Here is a 16072-nt window from a genome sequence, read left to right on the forward strand (position 1 = left end):
TGAATGCAGGGATAAACACAGAACTTTCCAAACATACATGTTCTAATTTCATAGAGCTTTATAACAACACCTATTACAAGATTATCAACACTTAGATAAAAGTAAGCTGTTCTGTTTCTACTGAAATGTAAACAGTGATGGACCTTTTCACAGTGCATGATTCCACTCTTCTTCTGAAAGTTCTAATCCAGGTTCTTCCTTCCACACAGCTCTTAGATGCTCTGAGGTCCTGATGTTTATGAACATCATTGATGAGTAGATTAGTGATGCGAGACCCTGTGAGTGAAAGGGAACTCAGCATTATCAACACTAAAAATCACAGTTAGTAAACTTTCTGATCACTTTAAAATTTCTCTGTGCCTATTTTTTTAAACATCAGGGCTGTCTGAATTCTACTCATGAAGTGTGAAACAGCTTTAGGCTTATTAATGGTGTAAAAATAGTGATTTCTTTCCACAGGTAACTTTATGCTCCTAGCATTGTGGCCTGTTGGGAGCTTTGGCTAAAAGCGCTGTATTATTTAATTTCACACCAGAGTTCCCCTTTAGAATAAAGAAGAGTCTGAGATCCAGCCAGCAAATTGTGGGGTGATGATCTCAGAGATCTAAGAGAGTAAATCAGAGGAGATCAACCAATCACTGCTTTAGAATCAGTGTTCATTTCGTTGAGGAATAATTTTCGTCATAGTCTTCGTCAACTAAGCTTTTTTTCAAGACAAAAACGAGACGATAACTAAATAAAAACAGTATTAAAAAAATAAAAACGAGACGAAACCGCTGCACGGTTAAATACAAAACCCGGGAATTAACCTGCCGTTACTTACGGAGCTAGATATTAACTCCACAGTGTTCAGCAGCAGGGAGAGCGAGAGGGGAGAGGTGATATATTTCTCCTTTGACGTCGCGAAAAAACAAGATAACGTGTAAACCGTGTGGAGCGACTCCATCTCCGGTACAAACACCACTAATATGGCGTCATTTTACTGCCAAAAGTCGAGAGCGGAGTTTTTGAATGCAAGAGCCTACTTCATTCAGCGCTCACGGATTTTATTTGCTCAGGTGTAAAATATTATGGTACGCCCTTTGGGTCTTAACGTCTACATTGACGTCCGCGTTAACACGTCCAATTTGAACGTCTTAAGACGGCAAATCTTACCGTGTTAACACGTTACTTTTGGACGTCTTAACACGTAACAACGTCTTAAGACGGCAAAATGTGCCGCGTTAACACGTAACTTTAAAATTGGGTGCTACCACTGCACTCACATCTGAGGGGGGGAATCCAAACACTGCAAAAAAGCCCCTCCAAAGACCCACCCTGACCTCGCCCCCATTCTTTGGCGCGCAACGCTGACCGTAGCACCTGTGATGCTCCTTGTAAGTACTGGGAAGCTTTAAACACCTAATGTTTAAATGTATTTTATTTTAATCTGTAAAATCTATTTAGTAGTGATTATATGCACACTGTAACCAATTGCTGTATTTTTTTACAGTAAAACCATACAGTAAATAACTGTTTAACGATTTTCCATTGTAAAACTGTAGAACGCAATGCATCATGGGATGCCCTACAAATACAACTGCCACCTGTGTATTTAACCACAACCTACTGGGGGCAAAGAGGCAGTTCGGTTTTCCCCTGGAAAGAAGAAGTTTCCTCAGGATTTACTGCTGTTCTTGAGATCACCCACCTGAGGAAAACTCCAAGAACACCTGCATTTGTGAGTAAGAATTAACCTTTGTTTTAGGAATCTTTTTAAATTAGACTAGATTCACGTGGTGCTACGTGAGGCTTATTAGCAAGCCAAACCTGGTTTATTTAGAGAGTTTGCTAGCTAGTTGTTGTTAGAGTAGCATTTGTTAGCTTTGTTGGTTCTGTTCATTGGTTATTGGTTAGATGGAACATATTGAAGTTATTTGGAGTGTTGTATTGGAATGTGTGTTTTATTAACCTAAGTATGATCAGTTGATAAAACATCTAACTACTTAGTTTAACTCTTTATTTGGTTTAAAGGTGTGCCATGCAGCTAGGTTATCTAGGTTAGCTAGCTAGCCAGCTAACTAACTACAGTCAAGCTAGTTAGCAGCAAGTTACTGTGGTGTATGTCAGCTAAATGTAGCTAGCTAGCGAGCTAACTGCTGTCTAATGGAATGACTACCAACCTAGCTAGCTAGCTAGCACTAATTAATTAACTGTGGTGTATATCAGCTAAATGTAGCTAACGTTACCTCGCTAGCTAGCGAGCTAACTACAGTTTATTTAGCTGACATACACTATAGTTACTTAGTGTTAGCTGGCTAGCTAGGTTTGTAGTAATTCTATAAGACAGTGGGTAGCTCGGCAACTAGCTAGACCATAGTTATCGGTGCTTAACTGTGGCTGTCATCACATATCAAACGCTATAAAAACATTTGAATGGAGCGCTAGAATTGTAGTGTGTTCAATATACAGGTATGTGTTAAAAATTGTACATTTTGTTAAGGGTTTAGGTTTCAGAGATCCACGCCATGCAGTTAAACCAGGAGGAGACAGACACCCGTGTTTTCCTGTACCTCCATCAAGCTGTAAAGTGGGGGTACAAGTCCAGTGTGATGAGGACCCCGAACACAGACACATTACTGAACCTCCTTTACCATGTCAGCAGTGTCAACCTTAGCATGTAGTGAATGTCTCTGAGCTAGCTGGAGCTCTGGGATCTAAATACTGCAGCACTCTTCTGGGATACTATGCTGCACCAGTGCTCTCAAGGGCAAGGGAAAAGTAGCTCTCTTGAAGAAGCTGCAGCTTGGTACATTGTGGCAGGACAGCAATGAGCTCCAACAGGAGATAATGTTATGTATGTCCATGGTCAACTGACCTCCATTGATGCTGTGAGAACCAAGATGCTGCAAAAGATGGTGGGTGTTAACAGAGCCCTGGATGCAAGTTTTAATGTAGACAGAGTAAACTACAGGGTTGGCTTCTAAGAAAGGACAGATCAGCCAAAACCTGAAAGGCCAAACCCTTACGATCAGTGCATGAGTTGGGAGAAGACAATGGAAGAGGGGGTGTTGGAGCCGGTCTGGTCAGTTTGCCCCATCTTCCCTCCTTCTCTTGTTGACATTTTTGCAAGAGCAGAAGAGACAGAATTGATTGGAGAGGGGACCGATGATCTGGAGGAAGGGACTGAGATTTAAAAGAGACTTTTATGATCTCTTCAATGGTGATAATGAGGATAAAAAATGTTAGTACCCCACTATACTAATATTTTATTTTTAGTACATTGTTGAATTTTATCATCAATTAGTTCTGCAGCTAATTACTTTTTTCGTCCTGGTACCTGTCAGGATCTAAAAATAGACTAGGGTTATAATGGGAATATAATGTGAAAACATACAGGCGATCATAACATTTTCTGCTAATTTTTGTATCTTTTTTGTCCCAGAATTAAGTCAACATGTGTCAATTGTATGGAAAAGTGTGTTCATTTGGTTGTGTAGGGTTTTAACTGAATGAGCTATGCCAATTTCATTTTTTAGGTTTGGCACTGGGATAGATGTAGTAAAAAATTTAAAATACGCCCCACAGGACATGTTTTGTCCTGTTACCCGTCAGAATCTCAAATTACACACTTTAAGGATTAAGTACAATCTCAGGATGTTTTTATTTAGTGTGCAGGAATTAGTATAATGTGAAAACATACAGTCACATTTAACATTTTCTGCTTTTTCTTTGTCCCAGATAAGAGTCAAAATGTTTAAAAAACTTAGAAATAACCATTCTATTGACTTCCTTGGCCCAGAATTGTATGGAAAAGTGTGCTCATTTATCTGTAAAGTTTGTGAACTCAAGGAGATATGCCAATTTCTTCATCATTTTTTTCAGGTTCAGAATTGCCATAGATGCATTAAAGGGTTAAAAATAAATATCATGGGACATTATTTCATCCTGTTACCTGTCAGAATCTTAAAATAGACACTTCAAAGTTTAGGAAAAACAGGTGACGAAAAAAAATCCACTATGTGCTCGTGGACCCCTGTTTCCATCTAGACTATAGTGTTCTCCCTGGAGAGTATTAAACAGAATGTCACTATTGTGGCTTATATCCAGGCACAACCTAACTTTTTGGTAACAAGCTTCACACCTCTGAAAGTACTAAAAAGTATATCGGGATAAATAGAAATAGAAACTATAACTGGAAAACTCATTCTACAGTATATTGATTCTGGCAGACTTTCTGCATCTAAATAAATGAGTAGCAAAAAAGAGTATCTCTCAAAGCATGGTAAATACTAATTGTTAGTTTGGTCCCCCAAGTGTTCTTTTGAAACTCTTTATCTAATGTAACAATTCTGCATTTCTTTATTGTTTTCAGAAGAATTAAGTTCTGTTCTTCGTTCAGATGTCCAAAGTCCAACACCTGCAGACGTATCAAGAAGTCTAAGGAATAGCCAACCCACCATCAGTACACCAAGTACATCCAGCCCAAATGACAGATCCAGAGTAATAGATCTTAGTACTTGGCTCGACAAGTTTAAGGTCCCATGGAGCAAGATGCCCCAAGGAATAAAACTCTCGATAAATGCACAACAGCGGCCTACTCCTCGAGACCGTCGGGAGATGATAAGTCATTGTAGACGAAATAAGACTTATTGAGCCCAATCCTACTAGATCAGACTGCGTTACAGTCGCCAAGATGGTTGTTAAGGAATATCCAGAAAGTTTTGCAGACATTCTAAAAGATGGCACCAGAATTGGAAGTGGGTTTGCTTCACTGGTGAACCAGCTAAAAACGCGAGTTGAACACCTCAACCGTAACAGTGTAATAGGAAGGCGCAGAAGGATGAAAGGACACTCCAGTTCACCAACTACAAACCGAGCAAAAGGGCCATCGGACCAATATGGGTGCATCAGATGGCAACCTGATTGTCCTCAAGGGGAAACTGAGTCAATTCTGAAAGAGAAGCAGGAGGAAATGAAAGAGCTTTATGCTCGTGAGGGTCCAGCAGCAGCAGAGAGCGGGCACATTACTCAGCTCATGGAGAGGACCTACTACTTGCAACGAAAAACCATCAATGCAAGTCCAGCCCCATCTATTGTGGAGCTCAAAACTGGCTGGCCATTTCTTTTTACACCAAAAGAAATTTATAATCACTTTAAGCTGTTAACTGACATCTCTATCCTTGAAAAAATTACTGATGCAATTGAGCACAGAGGGAAGATGATCGTTAACTTTTTTCACCAAAAACCAACAAATGAAGTCCAGCAAATTCTGTCAAGGTCGAGCTACCATACTGGCACCATGTTGATGTAAGTAAATTTAATCTGCATTTAAATAATTACTCTTATTATTTGACTTCTGCTTTCAGTTTCCAAAACTTGTGGGGTTATTTGTTAGAGTGAATCTGAAATTATGTCTTTTATATTAGTCTATTGTATATATGTTTGTGCTTTAGGCCACAGCCACACCAGCAGATGTGGAGGAATCAGTTTTACCAGACTCTCCAAGATTGATTGTTCAAGGTACTAAATTAGTTTACTATTGCAACTTGGGTTGGTCAGAGACATTTATATTAATGAATAAATGTTTAACTATTTAAGGTGAGACACTGACCTCAGCAAATTGGATGATGAGTATAGAAGGTCAGGTGGTCTTGTCTTCACATCCCAACTTTGCTGCAGGCTTGGCAGCTTTGTTTGCCTCATTCTACAACTTTAATTTGGAATACCAAAAAGAGGCCTCATGCACTCTAGACTTTATCCAAAGGTAAATGAGTGTTATTCAAAAAATAGTTCCACATTATTTATTTGGTTACTTAAAAGTCCAACACTTTCGCTTTGGGTGTGATTTTGTTTAGGGGTGTGGTGTGGTGTTTTTTTTTTTCCCCTTTTCTTTCAGTATAATTCATCCCTTTAATTTGGTAAATGGTTTACTTGGGTACATTTTTTCTTTGTTTTTTTTTAATGTTAGTTTAAAAAAGTTGAGCCGCATATTTGTTTAAATATGTTAAAATGATTAAAGCTGTATTTGGATTTCTAACATGATTGAATGTACATCAGTATCACACAGTAATCATGAGCCAACTTCAACACACACAAAAAAATTTCAATAAGACCTCGCAGCCAAAACATATTGGTCATGAGTCAGTCATTTGCATGTACTAAATATGAAGTCATTTTTAATTAACTGTATTTTAATTTCCTTTAGAAATGTGCAAAAAAAGGTCAAATGCCTCACATTCTTGTGTATGATGGAATAAAATTTTAATTTTAGGACTTTTTAAAATACATAGCCCAACAAAAACAATTATTTGTTTATATCCCACTAAACACATAACTTAAGTAATATATTATTGTAGCATTTTAAAAGGATAGCACCTAAATAAACTGTTGCAATTGAGATTAGAAATGTATATAGAGGGAATTCATTTGAAAATAGAACATTACAGATTACAACTGCCCTATAGACGCTGTCTTAAAATGTTCTAATACAGCTCTTTTTCTGACTGTGCAGATGTTTTGTGGGAATCAACACAACCACTGGCTCTAAGACATCTACTGAGCAGGTCCTGAGCAAAAGAAGTGGAAAGGTAGTGGAGAAGAAAAAACACTCCATGAATGTCAAAGTTTGCAGCCTTCTAAGGAAATTAATGGACTTCGACTGGCTTTGCATGTCGGTGTAAATGTTGTCTTCAGCATACTACTGCATAATGTGAAAATGTTTATTTATCTTCATGATTATTACAAAAAGACAAAATGTCAAATTTATGTTTAACATTTTTTGTAGTTTTGGTATGTACTAGTAGATATGTTTGCCTATTGACTGCGTGTAAGTTGGTTGTAAATCTAATAGCATACAGTACTTGTCACAAGTTGATGCACCTTTTCATTCATTTATTTATTTTTATTTATTTATTTTTCTTACATTGTAATACTGAAGTCATTCAGACCATGAATGAACACTTAAGTTTAGTACTTAAGTGTTCATTCATGGTCTGAATGACTTCATTTTTTATTTTAATGGTATTTATTTTAATTGTTCAACAAAGCAAAATATGTATCTCTTATCTGGGGTGCTGTGAACTTTTGTTTTTTGGGTCTGGTAACTCTTGCAACAACCTAAAGAATCTAAAATCTAAAACATATGGTTTATTTAACACTTTTTATTTTTATTGTGTTTGTTGCAGTTTATTTTTTATTTTTTTATACCAAAATACAGTGTATTTCCTCTTTGGTTATGTTAATGTAAATTAGCAGCCTGTTATTCTTATTGTTCCTGTGGAGTGATTCTTCAACAGATTTCTGTTCTTTCCTATACTCCCCTGTGTGATCCCAGATCCAGATTAGGATATATAGATGTAACCTGAATATATAGATGTAACCTGAGTTGTTTTGAAGCAGTACATAGAATATTTTATATATGGGAAAACAAATGTATTTTGGAAAATATATATCATTTGACAATGTTCTAATACAGATTACTGTGAAATTTGAATGAAACTAAAAGTGGTACATATTGTGACAGACTTTTTTTATAATAAATACTTGATGGGAACAAATGTTGTATGTTTTATCTTTTGAAATACTATTTGTACTTTTAAATTTCTTCTAACTATATGGAAAAAAGCTGTTTTTTTTCAAGATTTATATTATTAACAATTTTACAGTATTTTATTGGCAACTTGGGTTGCCAGGGAAAGACAGGGGGAAAAAAAGAGTTGCAGCTAGTTATTGTAAAGAATAATTACAGTATTTATATGCATTCATACCATTACCTACTGGAAAAAGTGGTAATGTACTGTAAGTTATTTTACAGTAATTGACTGTTCAAAAAAAGTATTATGTTGTAATATTCTCCTACAGTGAATTGCTGTAAATGTACAATCTTTTATTGGCAACTCGAGTTGCCAGGTAAAGACTGTAAAAAATGTTTATTACAGCTGGTTATTGTTAAGATGGATTACAGTGTTATAATGTATTTATTACAGCAAGTTAATGGCAAAAAAGTTGCCAATAAGAGATTGTAAATTTACAATAATTCACTGTAATAGAAAATCACAATATTGTGGAAACTTTTTACAGTGCATGTAGTTTTCAATATTCCTTTAACTGAAGCAGCGTGTTATTTGTAGTTATTACATTTGCCAGTAAATATTTCAGAGTTGTGCTCATTTAAAGCTCTAGTTGTTTGTGTTTCAAGATCTGGCAACCCTGGCCGCAGCGTTGGCGCAGAAGAAATGAATCAGCAGAGGCTTCAAGCAATAGCTGATCGATTTCAACAGCTTGTTAATCGAGCATCTGCAACTGAAGGCAGGCCTTCCACTTCTGGGACAATGGTCGACAGGTTGGTTAAGTTTGTGGGTTAACTTACTAGGAACAATATCCTTTAACGTTACCTTAGGTAAACATTATCTCTTTGTTAAAGTAGAATAAGATGAATAGGATGTTTACTACTGAACTAAACAAACCGAACTGCAGCATCAGAAGGTAAATCACGGAGTGTAGTTTGGTACCACAATTTAAGGGTTTTATTAAAGAGGATACTTGGCTTACTCTAATAAGGAGGATATAGTGTCGCAAAATACTTCAACAAAAATGTACCCCAGAGTACTCAGAAACATCAGCTGTAGTCCGCATCCAGTTTAATTCCACTTTATTTAGCTTAATCCTGCACATCATACGTGTATTCTTCTAAAACATGACTTTCCTTTCATCCACGTGACGGCAAAATGTGTGTGTTGTGGACTATATAAAAATCAACAGACCATCAGGTTGTATTAAAAATATATTTGGGGAAATTAAAATGGCGAACTGCAGTGCTGTAACCGTGAGCCAGCTGACCTGTTCTATCCGAAATATCTTATGTGGTTCCTCGCTTTTCTTTAAGGACTGGTGTTATGACCGGTTGTGCTACCCTGTCTAATCGTGCTACTTTAGTCTATATTTCCCATTAACATATATTTACAAATACAAACATAAGCACACTTTTATAAATATGCTTCCAAAAGGATATTTGGATAAGCTAAACAACTGAATAACTTAATGTATCCAAAAGTAATGTTTAGGTAACTAGACATGATTAGATAAATATGTTTTGTATTTTAAATGCTTATTATTGCTATTTTTGGTGTTAATTGCTATTCACACTTTTGACAAAAGATGACTGAGTTGTAGATAAACATAAACTGAAAAATCGTAAAAAAAAAAAAAAAAAATAGGTCTGTGCGGGCGCGCTGGTTGTAAGAAGCATATATCGGATGGGTAGCACATCTCGACAGAACACCAGTAGCACCTAGACCTAACCTAGACAAGGATCTCCTTATCACCAACATTGGACACTAAACACACAAAATCATTAGACACAATAAATGCAGGCACCTGTAATAGTACAATAAACTATATACTTTATTTAACAATAAGATATACAAACAGTTTGATGAAGGCTTAAATGATAACTTAGAAGGTTAAGTGAGCACGGAGCTAAGAGGCTAACTTGGTTAACCTCAACTACAGAACTGGAGCCATTTACCTTTATAATCAAAATTAAACTGCTCGAAAAAGAACTTATATCCCTTAAGGAGTTTTGCTCGATAGTTCCTCGATAGTTCCACGACGGTTCTGGCAACATCGTCTTGCAGGGGAAAAAATAGGAGTGATAAAACCCATTTATTTTCGTAGCGGTGCTCCAAACCGGAAATTGGTTTACCCATCACCTCGCCCGGAACTTGACCCCTTCTCCTTGCGTGAAAAAAGCTTATTGATATCCCTCATGAATCACTAACCTGTGTTTCAAGGATTGAGATTACCTATAAAGTGGGAATAGGCATAATGAATTAATCTAAATCTAAGGTTTGTAAACTAAAATTTTGCTAACATTAGGTCTTATCTTCAAATTGAAAAAAAATATATGTGTATATATTTTTTTAAATCTCCCACCATCTAAACTGGTAGTTTCATTGGGTGGAGGCTGCACTATGTAGGCTTAGTTTGTTAAAAGTAAACAAATTTGCACTAATGAATCATGTGTTCAGTCATAGTCCCTAGAAAGGCTGAAGATTCATTTGTAAGATTAGTTTTTTCGTTTAGACAGATAAATACTACAGTCAGGCCAAATAGCACCAATAAATAGTGCAGGCAGTTTTGGTGGTATTATGACATTGAGTTATCTCCTACTTTAATCCATTTTAATCTATTTATTAAATTTCATAATATTCATTCTAAGTTAATTCCATTCTTGAAATATTAGATTACATCAAATCAATTCATACATATGGATCAAATGCTACAGACAGGGGTTACACTGGAATCAGATTGATGTAATATGATTTAAATTCATATACCACAATAGAACTCTAAATGTCCACAATATACTAGATTTAAACTGTGTTAGTACCAGTTGGCAGGTGTTGTAACAGGTAGATACACGTGTCTTAGATCAGAATGAAGTTGTGATTATGGATGTTTTATGGGATTTAAAAGCCAGTCATTAAGTCATTGGCAATATTTAAGAACAGACTGAAGTTGCTGTAATCGATGTATTGTGAGATTCTATATAGACAATATTAGTTTGAATACAGTGTTCCATCTGTATGATTTCACAGATGCAAAAGATACAATACATTTCAATATATTGTCAAAATAAAATACACAGGTTTGGTGGATAGGTTTGACATGAAATGCAAGTGCAAGTTTAATCCTAAATGTGACATAGGCAAGGGCAGGTATTATTTGTTCCTGTAGAAAACAAATCTAATCTTACTGAAATATAATTTATTTATTTATTGTTAATATTAAATGTAAGAATTTTACTATTTGTTTGCAAAAAAGAATACATTAAGCAGAACAAATAATATATGTATATTATTCATGGAGTTATAAAGCACAATAATGTAAAGTAAATAGACCTTCTAACCTAGCCACTTTTCTGAGCCTTAGCATAGCAAGCTAACACGTCCTTGTGGGTGCAACATGTGCTTGGGGATGGGGAGCCTAGTCAAATCCATATTACAAAATGTTGTTCTTCATATTTTATGCAGCTGCATTTGTTTTCAGTTAAGTGCTGGCTTGTACCCCAAATGTGACAAACTTACAAAGTTTAGCTCAGTTTTTACATTAGTGAAGAAATAATTTCATAAAAAGCCTCCGTTATGCGTCATGTAAAAACTTGGTGAAAATAGTTTTATTTCCAATGATCTAACTTGAGTGATTTTTCTCATAAAGACTCAGGGAGTTTAGAAGAGATCAGGAGCCCAGGAGGACAGGACCAGCCAAACAGCGGCTGACGACAATAAGATTGGCTGTTCTTCCAAGTGGCCAAGACACACTGTTTATACCAAGGCGTAAGTTGAGGGATCAGACTTAGACAGGGGTAAAGACAAGATTAATTTAAAATTGTTTAAAAGGGAACCTGAATGTTGAGATGGGCTCCATATAGTATAACATGTTTTATACCTGTCAGACATGTTGAATTAACTGACAAGCTGTTCAAGTAAGGAATAGCATCTTTATTTAGAAAAAATGTTACTTGTTTCATTTCCATTTATTCAGCATTCCCCTTTTTTGCATTTCACATTTTGATAATTGGACATATGTAATGCTTTGAGACTCAACAGACATGAGTCTCTTTAGCATAGGAAGGTAGCTTTTTTATTTTTAAGGAGCTTTATCACAAAGAAATGCTGCATTTCTGAAGACTATGACCGGATTCTCCAAACGAATGTGTTCACAATTGCTACTATGTTTATAGATTTATTTAGAAACAATGAAATCGTGTATTAGCTTGTTGTCTCAAATTTCAGCTTTCTAATATGCAGGAGACAATATACAGTATAATGAATGAATTAAATGTAAAATGTTTTCAACCTTTATGTTTTTATCTTTTCCTCAACAGCGGGATCAACAGTGAAAAAAGTTGTAGTGCCACTCTCCATGCCAGAAGCTGCTTTTATTGAAAAAATAAGAGAAGAATTTCCTGCTGTACAAGGTGACTTTTGCCTTTTCAGAGTTGACAGACAGAGGAGAATCCACCGACTGGAGCTTACTTCAGTCTGTCCGGCTGCTATAAAAGCCTGTTCTGTGCTAAGAAGATCAGAAAAATGGTATGATACTGTCACTTGAGTCAAATTCCAGGGCATTTTAAATGCTTTATACTTAAATGAAACATGCAGTTTAAAATACTATGCTTACTTTGTTTTTTGTTTTAGTGTAGAAAGAACTAACCTAATTTCATGTTTTTGTCAAATTCATTTAATTTTTAATACACACCATTTCTGCACCTCAACTCTGCAACACATTTTAAAAACGATAGGGACACTAAAAAAAATTGTCACCTTGCTTGTTGAGGGTAATAGTTATTTCAGGCCATTGCAGAAGGCATTGTACTAAAATGATCAGGCTATACATTGTACATTGAGAAGAGGTGGTACATGTGAATGTCTTGTTTAAATCAATAATATGGGTCTCCCAGAAGTGGCAAAAAAATCCAGTTTACTGGAAATTCCTGTCAGAACTGCGGCCAAAACATGAAACTGACTGACAGGGTCCATTAGTGAGTTTTAAGCTTGCTACATGGTATGCATTTCTCTACAGTGTTCTTTCAGAAATTGGTTGTGAAGGATCTGCATTTACTTCTTGAAGCAATTATTGCCTGGAAGTACGGCAGTTTTGGTCCACAAGCCGTTAAATCTGTCAGTAGTCCCTGTCCATCAGTTTGGTGTTTTGGCCACAGACCTGACCAAAATTCCCTGCAGATTGGGATTTTTGCCACTGCATCGTGCCATACTCTACATCTGCTTTGTGAACTATTTTACACACATCATATAAGATGCATTGTACACTGTACTGCCTCTTTTCAATCTACAAAACCTCACACCTGCAGGCATTTAAATTTGTCCTCATATAATTTTATCTACAAAATCCTGAATTTACTGCCACCTTAAACATACACGATGAATGATCTTTTTTGTTTGACCTTATTAACCACTTTGTAGTGGTGCTATTTGTTATCACAACACTTAAATGATGTCTTTGTACCTGAGGATAAAAGTAATGAAATTGTTTCATGTGTTGTACTGTCCCATTCTTTCTGCAAACACCTCCTAATGTGTGCAACATTGTCTGATGGGGACAGATCAGGATTGTAGACAGGCCAGTCAAGTGCTTATACCCTCTTTTCTGCAGCCATGCCTTTTGAAATGTGTGCAATGTTTTGCATTGTCTGCATTAATATAAAAGTAAAAAAGTAAAAACACATTTGACTTGTATTATTTTGGATTGCGTTTTTTCATTGTTAATCCAACAGGAAAATGGGGAAGAAGAGGTCAGGAATATCCACGGCATGGGGGATGGAATGCTGGAGGAAAACCAGAACATTTTGGAAGAACAAAACAGGTTGGAGGAAGAGGAACAAAACTTGGAGGTGGTGGAGGAGGATAAGCAAAATGGGTTTGATGAAGAGGAGCAAGACAGATCAGGGAAGGTATGTGAAGGGTATTTGGTTAAAATCCATACTATGACAGACTGTCAGTTCTTTCACAGTTAACATCAATAAGAGGGGGTTCTTTCAATGTTCAGGCATAATAAGGTAATGACATCAAAACATTTTCCCAAATCATGACCTCTATCTAATGCTTATTTTAAACCAATAATATATTAAACATATTAAGTAATTAATATTACTAAAAAGCATTTAGTAATGCTTTTTGTCTAAATCAGTTTGAAGCCTTATTTTGTGAATTGGGGATCAAACAGCATAACAGTATAATTCTTGCTTTTCTGTACATAAGCTATATCCTCTATAATTTCAGGACATTTTCATAGATCCGGATGACAACCAGTCTGTTGCAAGAGAAAGTACAGTCTTGCTGCAGTGGCGTGCCCTGCGTTGCCAACAGGATGAAGAGTATCAAGTTTCTCTGCAAATAGACAGAGAAAGGGTAAGAAAATGCAGACAATCATATAACCAACTTGCGCACTTAACTTACACTTTCTAAATGTGCAAAATTAAGTTTAGACAGTGAGAATCCCTTCTTGTTTAGCACTTAAACTTAAGTTTCATTTTACATTAGGAGAGAAGGCGAAGGCAACTCCTGGAGCGTGAACTAAGAAGAGTACACGTAAGTTAGTTAAGTAATAGGTATTGCCCTATAAAGACTAAAACCTTAAATCAATCACTTACATTTACAATTATTTGTGTCTAGGTAATAAATACAAGAAATGAATGGATTGATTCCATACCAGAGCCTGAAAATGGGATGGTCATTCAGTTTAAATATCCTGATGGTGGCTTAAAAAGGAGGCGCTTCCTACCAAGTCAGCTATTTCAGGTGTGTTCCCCTTATTATATTTCTCCTCAGAGATCACAGCTGTCTGCATGCTTATAAGTAATAAATGTATATACTTTGAATTTGCAGGATTTAGTTGCCTTTGCAGGTAATGTAGACATGGCCAGTGAAATATTTTCACTCCAGAAAGCTATGTCTCCTATCTCAATCCTGAGTACCCAAAGAGGTTCACTAGCAGACAATGGAATCACTGCACAGTGTACTTTGTACATTCTGTGGATGTCAGGGGATGAAGTGGAGGTGAGTTCCCATTGTATGTAATTCTCTGCGAGGGGATCGTTATGTTTACTGTATTCGTTGTATCGTTTTTAGCCATTTTAAGTAAGCCTTCATATGTTAACTCTGTTTATCAATTCATTTCAGAATATTATATCAAATTCATCCATAGCATGTGGCCCATACCCAGTTGCACCATCTACCACCTTTTCTCCTGCTCCTTCTCCGCCCACCACGATCACCACCTGTTCTCCTGCTCCCTCTTCACCCATCCCAGCCCCCATATTTTCTCCTGCTCCTTCTCCGCCCACCACGATCACCACCTGTTCTCCTGCCCCCTCTTCACCCATCCCAGCCCCCATATTTTCTCCTGCTCCTTCTCCACCCACCACGATCACCACCTGTTCTCCTGCCCCCTCTTCACCCATCCCAGCCCCCATATTTTCTCCTGCTCCTTCTCCATCCCAGAGTCCTTCATTCAGTCCATCAAGCCCAGACCAGGAGGATATTGAAGAGTAAGTACTTGAACACAAACATCTTGTATATTAATTTTCAGAGTTTGATTTCATTTAGCATTAACAATTATAATAGTATAGCAGTATATATTTTCATATTACCCACTCCTGCTGCTATTAAAAATCACATCCTTTATTATGTGCCACTTTACATGTAATTCATAGCTGTATGGAAAAACAATTTTTACAATAAATATATAATGCCTGCATTAAATTGATATTGCATTTTACATTGTTTGTATGTATTAAAAGAGACATTTCTTCTGCGCCCCCACTCCCCACCCCCTATGCAGAGCTTTTGACATTGCTGCTGCACTGCAGACTCTGAAGGCAAGGGTTCACCATCTTGCTCCTACTGCCAATCAAATAAACGTTCTTCGTGATGAAGAGTTTGAATGTGCTCTAAGAGCTTTCAACAGGCCAACCTTTGACCCTGAGTCAAAACTAGACATCGTCTTCATTGATGAGGATGGTCGAGGAGAAGGGGCCGTAGATGATGGTGGGCCTACCAGAGAGTTTTGCAGACTGCTTATGGGAAAACTACAAGGGCACCAAATATTTGAAGGGCCTCCAGAAGAACGCACCCTTGCACTTGACAGCATTGGTAAGTTTAAATGCAAGCAAAATAACCAAATCCGTACATTTATTTAAAAGTTCCTTGTATAATTCAGTTAATGGTTTTTAACTTTTTAGAAAATTAAGCCTCTTGAAATTACGCATGCGTATCACGACTTTTTCACAATTGTTGTGGTTGATCATTCAGTGTACTTTTCTCATGCAGCACTTCACACCAACACCTAGAAAAACGTGGGACAGATGTTGTCTGTTTGCCTGATCCACGGGGGAGTGTCACCTAACTTCTTTTCAAAAAGGCTTTTCAGCCAAGTCTTTGGTTTACCATCTGGCCCAGCAACCATTGAGGACGTGGTAGACCATGGTCTCAGAGCTAAACTGGAGAAGGCAAGTTTACGGATCAGTAAACACATGTAACATATTTTTATCTTTTGTTTTATAATACTT

The 16072-nt window shown here is 36.7% G+C and overlaps 1 protein-coding gene across 4 annotated transcripts; it reads left to right on the plus strand.

Moving 5' to 3' along the window:
* Positions 1-1074: 1074 nt before the first annotated feature.
* Positions 1075-16011, plus strand: LOC111188805 (uncharacterized). Of its 4 annotated transcripts, none has more exons than XM_049469181.1 (12): positions 1075-1376; positions 8164-8323; positions 11200-11318; positions 11870-11962; positions 13280-13456; positions 13785-13913; positions 14046-14093; positions 14178-14303; positions 14391-14561; positions 15006-15052; positions 15346-15656; positions 15834-16011. In XM_049469181.1, exons 5-12 carry the CDS (start codon positions 13316-13318, stop codon positions 15851-15853), a joined length of 993 nt encoding a protein of 330 aa, XP_049325138.1. In that variant the 5' UTR covers positions 1075-1376; positions 8164-8323; positions 11200-11318; positions 11870-11962; positions 13280-13315; the 3' UTR covers positions 15854-16011. The 4 variants fall into 4 exon arrangements, with proteins under 4 accessions (XP_049325138.1, XP_049325136.1, XP_049325137.1 ...); XM_049469179.1 differs by having other exon boundaries at positions 8180-8323; XM_049469180.1 differs by lacking the exon at positions 11200-11318 and having other exon boundaries at positions 8180-8323.
* The last annotated feature ends 61 nt before the right edge of the window (positions 16012-16072 follow it).

The sequence above is a fragment of the Astyanax mexicanus genome, chromosome 1 (assembly GCF_023375975.1).
Source record: "Astyanax mexicanus isolate ESR-SI-001 chromosome 1, AstMex3_surface, whole genome shotgun sequence".
Lineage (NCBI taxonomy): Eukaryota > Metazoa > Chordata > Actinopteri > Characiformes > Acestrorhamphidae > Astyanax > Astyanax mexicanus.